At 50.5% G+C, this 12,500-nt stretch overlaps 1 protein-coding gene across 1 annotated transcript in view; it reads right to left on the bottom strand.

Annotated features, from left to right (window-relative positions):
• Nucleotides 1–12,500, bottom strand: part of cep128 (centrosomal protein 128) — a gene marked incomplete at both ends in the record, with an annotated part of 31,069 nt that overhangs the window by 9,126 nt on the left and 9,443 nt on the right. The window contains 4 exons of the mRNA XM_080860389.1: nucleotides 508–567; nucleotides 7,277–7,453; nucleotides 8,058–8,222; nucleotides 10,288–10,809. Of these exons, the coding sequence (XP_080716515.1) occupies nucleotides 508–567; nucleotides 7,277–7,453; nucleotides 8,058–8,222; nucleotides 10,288–10,809 (924 nt within the window). The remainder of the gene's footprint in view (nucleotides 1–507; nucleotides 568–7,276; nucleotides 7,454–8,057; nucleotides 8,223–10,287; nucleotides 10,810–12,500) is intronic.

Here is a 12,500-nt window from a genome sequence, read left to right as displayed (position 1 = left end):
GCGCACTCACTGAAGGATGGAGGGAGAGAGAGAGAGAGAAAGACAGAAAGAAAGAGAGAGACAGACATGGAGCAGGAGAGAGAGAGAGAGAGACAGAAAGAAAGAAAGAGAGAGACAGACATGGAGCAGGAGAGAGAGAGAGAGAGAGAGAGCTTTAATTGTTTGGAAGATGATCTCTTCTCCTCTTCCTCTGTGCTGTGGTGATTATCTGCAAGTTCTCTGTGCTTTGATGTGTCTTTGGAATGCACAGGCAGAAAATCATTACCCATACAGTGTGAATAACATTAAAACGGCAGAACTGATCTTTGAAACGTGCTGTGAATGGAAACATCTTAGCAGCCGTGGAGACACGTTTATCACACACCAGAGAAAGTCTACACACACACACACACACACACACACACACACACACACACACACACACACATACAATAACACAATACAGGTTGTTATGGGTGCAATGCCCAGGGAACACACACACTAATTAAAGTGGCAGAGCTGCAGTACCTTAGTCTCAGCCAGCCAGCGGTGAGGATCCTTCTGCAGCCCTGGGCTCTGGGTGATGGCCTGGAAACAGAGACAAGAGCAGGAGTGTGCGTGAGCGATTGGTAATGCCTGGCCTGGAAACAGAGACGAGAGCAGGAGTGTGCATGAGCGATTGGTAATGCCTGGCCTGGAAACAGAGACAAGAGCAGGAGTGTGCATGAGCGATTGGTAATGCCTGTGTTGAAAACAGAGACACGAGCAGGAGTGTGCGTGAGCGATTGGTAATGCCTGGCCTGGAAACAGAGACAAGAGCAGGAGTGTGCGTGAGCGATTGGTAATGCCTGGCCTGGAAACAGAGACAAGAGCAGGAGTGTGCATGAGCGATTGGTAATGCCTGGCCTGAAACAGAGACAAGAGCAGGAGTGTGACTGAGCGATTGGTAATGCCTGTGTTGAAAACAGAGACAAGAGCAGGAGTGTGCATGAGCGATTGGTAATGCCTGGCCTGAAAACAGAGACAAGAGCAGGAGTGTGCATGAGCGATTGGTAATGCCTGGCCTGAAACAGAGACAAGAGCAGGAGTGTGCATGAGCGATTGGTAATGCCTGTGTTGAAAACAGAGACAAGAGCAGGAGTGTGCAGGAGCGATTGGTAATGCCTGTGTTGAAAACAGAGACAAGAGCAGGAGTGTGCATGAGCGATTGGTAATGCCTGTGTTGACTTCACAAGTTGAGCATGATGTCTCTTTATGCTGTGAGTAGTACGATTGGGGGAGGGGAAACAGTGCTTTTGAAAAAGCCATCATTGTGTGTGTGTGTGTGTGTGTGTGTGTGTGTAAAAACCCAGGAGTTCAGAGCCGATCGCATCCTAAACACAACAAACGCTCAGTCAGTGTGCGACTGTGCGTATGAGTCATGACAAAAAAAAGAGTAACAAAACAAAGCAAGAAAAAAAAAAGAGAAAGGGGGAAGAAAGATAGAAGAACATCAAGGTGAGTGGAAGTATCTGACAGCTCTCTCTTTCTCCCCCTCTCTCCCTCTCCACCCCCCCCCCCTCTCTCGCTGTCATGATGAATAAACATCTGCAACTGGGGCGCCATGGCGCGTTCCTCCGAATGCTGACACAATCCCGGCACGTTGACACGAGATGGTGGGTTGTTTCGTCTGCCTGGGAGGGGAGATGAGAGGAGAGGAGAGGAGAGGAGGGGAGAGGAGAGGAGAGGAGAGGAGAGGAGAGGAGAGGAGGGGAGGGGAGGGGAGGGGAGGGGAGGGGAGAGGAGAGGAGAGAAGAGAAGAGGAGAGGAGAGGAGCCAGAGGAAGAGCAGTCAGAGACGGTGCTACTGCTGCCACTGGTGCTGCTGCTGTCGACAGCCGAGCGAATCACAGGGAGGAAAATGACAGAGGAATACACCACACACCACACCACACACACTTAAAAACAACGCTTGGAACCACTGTCAATGACAGAGGAATACACCACACACCACACCACATCACACACACTTAAAAACAACACTTGGAACCACTGTCAATGACAGAGGAATACACCACACACCACATCACACACACTTAAAAACAACACTTGTAACCACTGGTTCTCCGAGGGAGATGAGCGAGATTATCTCACTCTGGGACACGCCCCTTGCGTTTGTAATTCGCTGAAGGCCCAATTCAGTCACGCCTAAAGGCCTAATTTGACCTGATAAAAAACGTACTGCACAGATCCAATACCTCTCATTCCAGATACCAGCTGTTTGTCGCGGAAGGCATGAGGGGCACACTGGTGAGACGTCTCACTCATCTCCCTCCGAGAGTCGGGGTTACAACCATAACGTCCTCGTTCAGTCAACCTGCTCAACATCTCACTCATCTCCCTCAGAGAGTCAGGGTTACAACCATAACGTCCTCGTTCAGTCAACCTGCTCAACATCTCACTCATCTCCCTCAGAGAGTCGGGGTTACAACCATAACGTCCTCGTTCAGTCAACCTGCTCAACATCTCACTCATCCAGGAGTCAAAACCTAACGGATGTGTTTGGGGCTGTCCAGCGTGGCGCACACAGCCCCTGCTCCCTAGTGGAGACAATGGGCCCTCTGCTTCTGTTAGCCATGGAGATCGCTTCCACAAGCCAATAAGACAGCCTTGGTTTGGAGAAACTCTGACCCCGCATCTGATTGGCAAAACGAACGAATCACTTGCTGATCACTTCCCCTACAAGCCCTGCTCCTGTCCCTGGTCCACAGGTGAACAGCTGCACAGATGCTGTGGTACTTAGAGACCTGGTCCTGTCCCTGGTCCACAGGTGAACAGCTGCACAGATGCTGTGGTACTTAGAGACCTGGTCCTGTCCCTGGTCCACAGGTGAACAGCTGCACTGATGCTGTGGTACTTAGAGACCTGGTCCTGTCCCTGGTCCACAGGTGAACAGCTGCACAGATGCTGTGGTACTTAGAGACCTGGTCCTGTCCCTGGTCCACAGGTGAACAGCTGCACAGATGCTGTGGTACTTAGAGACCTGGTCCTGTCCCTGGTCCTGTCCCTGTCCCTGCTCCTGTCCCTGGTCCTGTCCCTGGTCCTGTCCCTGGTCCTGTCCCTGGTCCTGTCCCTGGTCCTGTCCCTGGTCCTGTCCCTGGTCCTGGTCCTGTCCCTGGTCCTATCCCTGTCCCTGGTCCTGTCCCTGGTCCTGTCCCTGGTCCTGTCCCTGTCCCTGTCCCTGTCCCTGTCCCTGGTCCTGTCCCTGGTCCTGTCCCTGGTCCTGTCCCTGGTCCTGTCCCTGGTCCTGGTCCTGCTCCTGTCCCTGGTCCTGTCCCTGGTCCTGTCCCTGGTCCACAGGTGAACAGCTGCACAGATGCTGTGGTTCTTAGAGACCTGGTCCTGTCCCTGGTCCACAGGTGAACAGCTGCACAGATGCTGTGGTACTTAGAGACCTGGTCCTGTCCCTGCTCCTGTCCCTGCTCCTGTCCCTGGTCCTGTCCCTGGTCCTGCTCCTGTCCCTGGTCCTGTCCCTGCTCCTGTCCCTGGTCCTGTCCCTGGTCCTGTCCCTGGTCCTGGTCCTGTCCCTGGTCCTGTCCCTGGTCCTGTCCCTGGTCCTGCTCCTGTCCCTGGTCCTGTCCCTGGTCCTGTCCCTGGTCCTGTCCCTGGTCCTGGTCCTGTCCCTGGTCCTGTCCCTGGTCCTGTCCCTGGTCCACAGGTGAACAGCTGCACAGATGCTGTGGTACTTAGAGCCATGAGAGAGAATGCTGGATTAGGGTGAATAGTGTCAACCCTCAGCAAAGTGAGTGCAGGCTGCAATTCAATTAAATTCAATTCAATTTTATTTGTATAGCGCCATAACAATACAATTGCCTCTAGGCGCTGAACAGAGCCCAGAGCCTTAAGCACAGGTGAGCTACCCTACCCGTTTGGCTGTTACCAAAGTGAGTACAGGCTGCAAGCACAGGTGAGCTACCCTACCCGTTCGGCTGTTACCAAAGTGAGTAAAAGAGCAATCTTAAGATGCAAGACTGTTACCAGAGTGAGTAAAAAAGTAAATCTTGTAAGACACCAGCTTCAAATATGCATCATGTGGAGGTTCAAAGGCGTCTGCACACATTGCCTCCAGCACCAAGGACAGCTCCCAGGAGGGAACTTCATAGAGCGGCACACTAGCCTCCAGCACCACGGACAGGTCCCAGGAGGGAACTTATAGAGCGGGACACTAGGGGGTGAGAACCCATTGACACCGCTCGAAACGCCTTTGCGGCAAGCAGAGATGGCAGCCAAACAGACATTAATAGTGGAGAAAGCTCGGCCCTGATCCTTATGCCCCTGTAAAAAAGGAGCGAACCAGAGTAAGAGTGGTAGGGTAACATTTCCACTCCTCTCAAGGTCCTATAGGTTCCTGATAGTGGATAAGGGCCCAGGCACTCTGACTCACATTCTAAGGCAAGCCTGCTGAGGTTAGGGTGAACTGTTTACAGGCCTGGCACATGATGGAGCTCAGATCTCCAGGTGAGAGTGAAAGAGAGAATGGCTACCTGGCCAAGAGGCGACGCCACGGAGGTGCACACAGAAGCTGAGCTATGGCCACCAACCAAGGCTGTGTGGGCCGGAACAAAAGCAGTGGGAGGTGCTCTAACCTCAGTCTGTTCGAAGTGAGCTGCAGAGCGGAGCTGCTTTTCCTGGGGAGGAAAGACTTCAATGCCTCCTGCTCTTTTATACACACGCAGGATAAGACCTGTGATGTCCTCAACAGCACAGTCACTATGAAGGGCAGCTGTTTCATCCTCCTTCAACCCAGCCAGACACACACACACACACACACACACACACACAGCTGATGGGCAGCTGTTTCATCCTCCTTCAACACAGCCAGCCAGGCAAGCGAGCGAGCAGGAGTGTAGAGGCCCTGAGGATCATTTAAGAATGGGTGCATTGTGCAGGTGCTTCAGGGTGGAAGCAGAGATGCCCACAGGACTCCTGTCACACCTGTGTGATGGCACGCTTCATGGAGGTTAGCATTAGGCCACGGAGTCTGCCCACCCACGGCTGGCGAGGATGGAGTCTGCCCACCCACGGCTGGCGAGGATTTAGCCTGCGCCTCTGGAATAGGGACATCTTCGGTGTTGTACGACATGGCCGCCAAATCTGGAGTGACATGGGGTCGGCTTTCTGGAGGGACAGATGGGGAGCAGTCCACTACGTCCAAAGCTAGCTAGAGGGAGGCAGTTGGTTAGCCCAATCCTTGCTAGCCGAGCCATTACCCTCCTCCTGGTCCGAGAGAGGCTACCCCAACATCCGGTCTCAAGCACAAGTCCAGCTAGACTGGTGCCCAAGCACTAGACTAATAAGGTAAGTATAGTAAGGGCCACTCTGTCCAGTGAAGCAAATTCAACACCTGGCGAACGTGTGGTAGCTCTTTCTATGGACTATTAAGTCGAAGCTTCTAAGAACATGCAACGCTAGATGATATCGCAATTTTTTTTTTAAAAACACCACAAGTGAAGATGTGCAGAATGGGATTGGGTCTGTGGAGAAGGTTTTGGGAGGAGGGGGGCGAGATTCATTGTTGCACTGACTCATTAGGCCTAAAGGCAAGATGGATTTGGGCTTCAGACAATCATATCACCATCACCTGCAGTGAGATGGCAAGCAAGTCGACCGAAAGAGAACCCAGTCAGTCTACAGGAGTGGATACCAGTTCTGCACAGTCTGATGTATGTGTGTGTGTATTTCTGTGTGGCCGAGTGTGTGTGTGTGTGTGTGTGTGTGTGTGTGCAGCATGCAACTACAGCATGCAACTACAGCATGTTATTTGTCTAGGTGGCAGAAAGATTTACTTTTAAATACATTTCTGTGCAAATGTGTATCTGCCTAGGGTTAGGGTTGGTGTGTTTATGTGCATCTCCATAAGTATGTTTGTATGTGTGGATGTATGCGTGTGTGTGTGTGTGAGTGTGTGTACATTTAAGCATTTGCAAAGCCTGGCAAAGCCTGGAAGATGGAGTCTGGCTGAGAGAACTCCTTTGGTGATATTTCACCTCTGAACTTTCATGATCTTCCCATCATCACCGCTCTGCGCCCTCCAGACACACACACACACACACACACACACCCACCCACCCACCCCTGTCTGCAGGCCTCAGCAGAAGCATGTGTGTAGGGAAACTACTGCTGAAGCAGATCTGTCAGCTGTGCCTTGAGAGGAGGCCCCACAGGCCTGAGCTAGAGGGGCTATCTCAACATAGCCTGTGTCTGTGCACACACACACACACACACACACACACACACACACACACACACACACACACACACACACACACACACACACACACACACACACACACACACACACACACACACACACACACACACACACACACACACACACACACACACAGCCCTGTCTCAACATAGCCTGTGTCTGTGCACGGCTTTGGGAGTGTGCAGATTTGTGTGAATGATTATGTGTGTGGGTGTTGATGGAACTGGAATTATTGTTATTATTATGGGTAAAGATGTACTGCTCTGTATCTACAACTCACTCTGATTGTGTACTAGGTCTGTCTCTCACTGAGATCCAATGCAAATGACATGTGACCCTCCCCTCCCCCTCTTCCTGCTAGAGGCCTTGTGTCCTGGCATCATCCCCCCATAGGTAAACCTCTGACTGTAACCCCTACCCCCCTTCTCTCACCTAAAAGGGTGTGGCCCTTCCCCTCTCCCTTTGTACTGTAACCTGAATTGTATAAATGCGATAGCATTACTGCTATCAGGTTAGACCGTTCTTGAACCAACAGCGAGAGGGGTCTCCATGCTGAAATACAAACCAACTGAAACTGACTCTGCCTCCAGTCCATTCTTCGCACATTCTTCTTAGCGTGCTTTATTAATATTCTATTAGTGTGTTCATCACATGCTGGCATATGCATTTTATGAACACCTGTGTGTGAGTGTGTACTTAAGATGTATCAACACGTGTGTGCATGAATTTATGTGGGCGTCAACAGCGATTACAGTGGTTTGGGTTTTCTTTGTGCAAAACTTTGATGTGTGCATAGTACTCTTGTACATGTATGAGTGAGTGTGACGGTAACGGTGACGGTGACGGTATTGATGTGGGTGTACGCATATGTGTGATTATGAGCTTATGTTTGTGTGTGTTGTTTTTTGGTACATAAACCAGCAAGGGTATGGCTGTGAGTACGAGCGCATCTGTGTGTGTGTGTGTCTGTCTGGAGAGATGTGTGTGTGTGTGTGTGCGTGTGTGTGAGTGTGTGTGCGTGTGTGTAAGTGAAGGTGGCAGGGCTCACCTTGAGTTTATCGTGTGCGTCTGTGGAGAGGCTGAGGCAGGCGGTGTGGATGTGTTCTCCCACGGCCTGCAGGATGGAGGGCAGCTCCGTCTCCAGCTGAGTCAGACGCCCCCTCATCTCCGTGGCCACGCCGTCTGCACCCCTCCAGCGCTCCTCTGCCCGCGATAGAGCTCGTGCCTGCACACACACACATTCATACACACACATAAGCATGCACACACACACACATACATACACACACATAGGCATGCACACACACACACATACATACACACACATTAACATGCACACACACACACACACACACACATACCTCACACATAGGCATGCACACACACACATAGGCATGCACACACACACACACACATGCAGACACACACATAGGCATGCACACACACACACACACATACATACACACACATAGGCATGCACACACACAAAAGCAAACACATGTGCATGCACACACATATACACAGACACACATATATAAGCATACGCACACACACACACACACACCCACATATATGCATGGATGCATGCATGCACGCACTCACGCACACACAAACACACACACATGTATAATTTTAAGCATGCACGTACACACAACACACACACACACACACACACACACACACACACACACACACACACACACACACACACACACACACACACACACACACACACACACACACATAATACAAGCGTGTGTGCACATAAGGATACATGTGGACTCATACTCTGAGCTCATCTCACATTCACCTCCCTCCTCCCTCCTCACCTTGTCCTCCAGCTCGGCCTTGAGGGCCTGCTGTTTGCGGAGGAGCTGGCCGTGCGCCTCCTCCCTGCTGCTCTGCGCCTCCGTCAGACGCGCGCACTCCTCCTTCATGCGCTCCAGCTTGGTGCGCTGCACCCGTGCCTGCTCCCGCTCCGTCGCCACCTCCGCCTGGCACACACAAACAAACAACAAACAAACAACAAACAAACAAGGCTGACTTCAGTCCGTTTTTATTAGCACAAACGACACACAGTAACACACACGTGCATATAAAGTGGCCAACAGGACACACACAAACACGCAGGCCTGAGGTCGCAGTGAATTTTATCTCGGCATTTCTCCCATCCTGGACTGCCCTTCCTCCAGGACCCCCCCAGGAGCAGAACACGGGACAGACACAGAGGACAGCCTCAGAGGATGGAATAATGATAATAACAACAATAATAATAACTATTTATTTTATTTTGAACGCACTTTTCATTCAAAAGAATCTCAGAGTGCCTACAGATTAGAAACTAACTATAATAATACAATAATATAAAAAATGTGTTGACATAAGCATAATAGATAACTTAGTGGTTCTAGATTTAACACTAGGCCAGTAATGCCTTCCTGAATAAAATTGTTTATAGCCCCGCTGCCACCATTGCTACTAGTACTCCTACTGCTGTCCTTCTACTGATACTGATGGACACAGGCAGAGGGGTCATCTCAGGGTCATTGCTACTAGTACTCCTACTGTTGTCCTTCTACTAATACTGATGGACACAGGCAGAGGTGGTCATCTCAGGGTCTACAATCACCAACCATGCACGCCTAAACAGCCATGGCCTTAAGTCTCACACACACGTTTAAGAGAGATAAATAATTAAGAAGACTATGGCGATCGATCAAATCGAATCGTCCTCTGTGGGCATCCGAGAAGAGTGTTCAGACGGGCGCCCCATCGAGAGGCCTCAGCCATCCACAGTGGTGAGCAGAGAAGTGTCCTCAGCCATCCACAGTGGTGAGCAGAGAAGTGGCCTCAGCCATCCACAGTGGTGAGCAGAGAAGTGTCCTCAGCCATCCACAGTGGTGAGCAGAGAAGTGTCCTCAGCCATCCACAGTGGTGAGCAGAGAAGTGTCCTCAGCCATCCACAGTGGTGAGCAGAGAAGTGTCCTCAGCCATCCACAGTGGTGAGCAGAGAAGTGTCCTCAGCCATCCACAGTGGTGAGCAGAGAAGTGTCCTCAGCCATCCACAGTGGTGAGCAGAGAAGTGTCCTCAGCCATCCACAGTGGTGAGCAGAGAAGTGTCCTCAGCCATCCACAGTGGTGAGCAGAGAAGCGCCAATGTCACCTAAATGGAACGGGGCCAAGGGCGAGCAAGGAGACCGGGTGCAATGAGGACCATTAAGAACACGAGGTGTGTGTGTGTGTGTGTGCGCCCGCCGCCAATTTTTGGAAGCAACCGCAAAAAGCAACGGCAAACAACCAACAACCCAGGTCATTACAAAAGATGACAAGATGGCCCTCCATTTTTCTCCTCGGGAGAGAAACCAAGCACTGAACAAACGTGATGAACAGAAATAGCTCTCTCAAGAGGGCCACGCAGATTTATTATGCTTGCATGGAGAGATGCACTGCCACCAGGAAGGAGTTGGCTGTTTACCGACTGTGTTCAACTGCCTGCTGGCTGGATCTTGTTGATGACTGATTGGCTTAACATTTGGATGAATATAGCAGACTGTTCCTCTAACCTCTAACATGTTGTTCTAACCTACTTTTTCAGCCTGATACAGTTTGTGGTTTGTTTGTATGTTTCCTTCTTGGCCTCCCTTCATAAACTGATTCATATCTGCTGTCTTCAAAGCTAACTATCAAGTGGGAGGTAGCTAAAAGGTTCCATCTACATTCAGGCATTTGTCAGATGTCCAAGGTGACAAGAGAGCAAGCAAAAAGGAATCATGAGAAACATTAAGAGCGAAGTGGCCTGAAGAACATTAGTCATGTTTGGGTCTTAAGGGCTGTAGTCATGTCTGTCATCAAGTCTTGTTGGTTGGTTCACTGGAACCAGAACAGTAGGGGAGTGGGGAGTGGGGAGTGGGGGGCGGGGATAGGGTTAGGGTTAGTGGTGTCGTCATGAGGGACGAGTGTGTGTGTGTGTGTGTGTGTGTGTGTGTGTGTGTGTGTGTGTGGGAGTGGGGAGTGGGGAGTGGGGAGTGGGGAGTGGGGAGTGGGGATAGGGATCCATACCTTCAGCTCCCTGATGTGGGCCTCTGTCTCGCTCCTCTGCAGCCTGTGGATCTCCCCCTCTTCCTCCATCCTTCTCCCCAGCTCTGCCCTCTCCTCCTGGGCCTCAGCCAGCCGCTGCTGCACCTCCCTCCGGGCGGCCTCCTCCCGCACCAGCCTCCCCGTGGCCTCTGCCCTCTCCGCCCCCAGGCTCTTCAGCTCCCCCTGCAGGTCGGCCAGCTCGGCGCGCTCCCGCGCCCTCTCCCTCTCCAGAGCCTCCACCCTCTCTTCGAGCCGCCCGCTCTCCTCCCTCAGCCTCTCCTGCAGGGCGGCCTGCCGCTGGGCCTCCTCCTGGAGGGCACGGGACGCGTGCCGCACCTCGCCCGCCTCCCGCTCCAGGCGCTGTCGCTCCAGGTTGCCACACCGGAGCTCCTCCTCCCGCTGCGCCAGGCGGCCCAGCACCTCGGCAAGTTCACGCCGCGCCCCCTCCGCCTGCATGGCCACCGCCCGTAGCTGCGTCTGAGCGTTCTCACGCTCCTTCACCTCCTGAGGGGGGAGAGAGAGAGAGAGAGGGAGGGAGAGAGGGGAACGGAGAGATGGAGAGGGGAAAAAGGCAGAAAGAGAAGAAGGAAGGGAAAAGATTAAAAATAGGGGAAAAAGAGCCAGAGAGAGAGAAAGAGAGAGATAAGTAGAAAGAGGGGGACAGAGACAGAAAGTCAGAAGAGAGTAAGTGGCATAGCCCTACATATTAAGTGATTCAGTGTGATCCCATTGCAGGCAGTAGGTCTACCAACACACAGGGATTGGTTACTTGCCTGACTACACTGACTGATCTGTGTGTGAATTGAATTCCATTTTGATGTTGAAGTGAACTGCGTGTGTTATTCAATTATTGAGTTCACTTCTGTATGCCTACTTCAGACGAGTGCCCATCATAATAAATGGAACATGAAATTATAGTAAAGTAACTCCTGAGTAAAATATCCTACAGGTGAAACTTTTTGTCAGCTATCAGAGAGGATACAAAAAAATACCTTTTAAAGCTGTGTCAGTACACGAGAGGTGCTACGGAAATATGGTAGAAACAGCAGCACATGCTTACTGTTGCACACATTTTTTTTTTTTTTTAAAGACACCTTAACGAGCAATTAAAGGATTTAAGTGAGCAGAGTCAAGCAGAAGTAAATTAATAAACATTTTGGTTAAAGCCAAACAGTAGTTGCGTTTGTTGTAGACATAGGTGGACTTTGTCTCAGTCAGGAAGGTGTTGGAAAAGAAGTGCCTGTTGTAGTTTGCAAATGACGTGACTAACGGGGAGATCTCGCAGAATTGTGTTCCTCATTTTTGCTTACAGTTAATAGAGCTGAAATTATCCTTTTACTTTCATTAAAATGAGCATAAAGCAACATTTCTTCTTCTGCCTTTGTCTCATTAGACAAGAATATGTGAATGGAAAAATAACAAGACATGTCATTATTTTCTATTTAGCTACATCATAGAAGACATGTCGTTATTGTGTATTAAGCTACATCATGCAAGACATTTGTTTGGACTGTCCATTTGATTTAAGTCACTCAAATTAGAATACCTCTTCCAGGATGCTCAAGTCTTTCAAGGTTTAACCTTTTAAAACATTTGATAAAAAAAATGTAAACGCTTGCCAGGATGTGTGTCAACTTCGATGATAAACAAGCATTAACTGCATTAACCCATAACACAGGTTTGCTTCTGTTCTCTTGCTAATACAGACATGTGAATAATGCATAATGCACCACTTCCAATAAAGGGAATGTGATATTTTTTGCCATAGATAACTCCGACATCGGTAGTGATGGTTTGTGATTGGCTAATTCCAATTAACCTTGTGTGAGAAGAATAGGTCACCATGCCTATATCCAAATTCTACGCCTCGGAAGTTTTAACAACCTGCCCGGGCGGTATAAGCTGTTACGCTAGCCATTTTCGCTGTCAAAACAGGGCCCTTGGGGTTTAAAGCCCTCTGCTCTACCAGTTGAGCCACAGGAAAGCTGCAGGATGAGTGTGTGTGTGTGTGTGTGTGTGTGTGAGTCCTTTAGAAGCACCGCCTGGCGACCTGTTGCAGCTAAATACAACACCACTGATCCTTCCTTGCCAGTGCACTGGCAACCATCCCTGGCCACCCAGATTCAGAGGCAGTCCACTGCGGCCAAACCCGCTGAGCACTTGGACCAAACTGAAGTGTGTGTGTGTGTGTGGTG

This window comes from Sprattus sprattus (assembly GCF_963457725.1).
Source record: "Sprattus sprattus genome assembly, chromosome: 2".
Classification (NCBI taxonomy): Eukaryota; Metazoa; Chordata; class Actinopteri; order Clupeiformes; family Clupeidae; genus Sprattus; species Sprattus sprattus.
The sequence above is the reverse complement of the archived record's forward strand: the minus strand, read 5'-3'. Positions and strand labels throughout refer to the sequence as shown.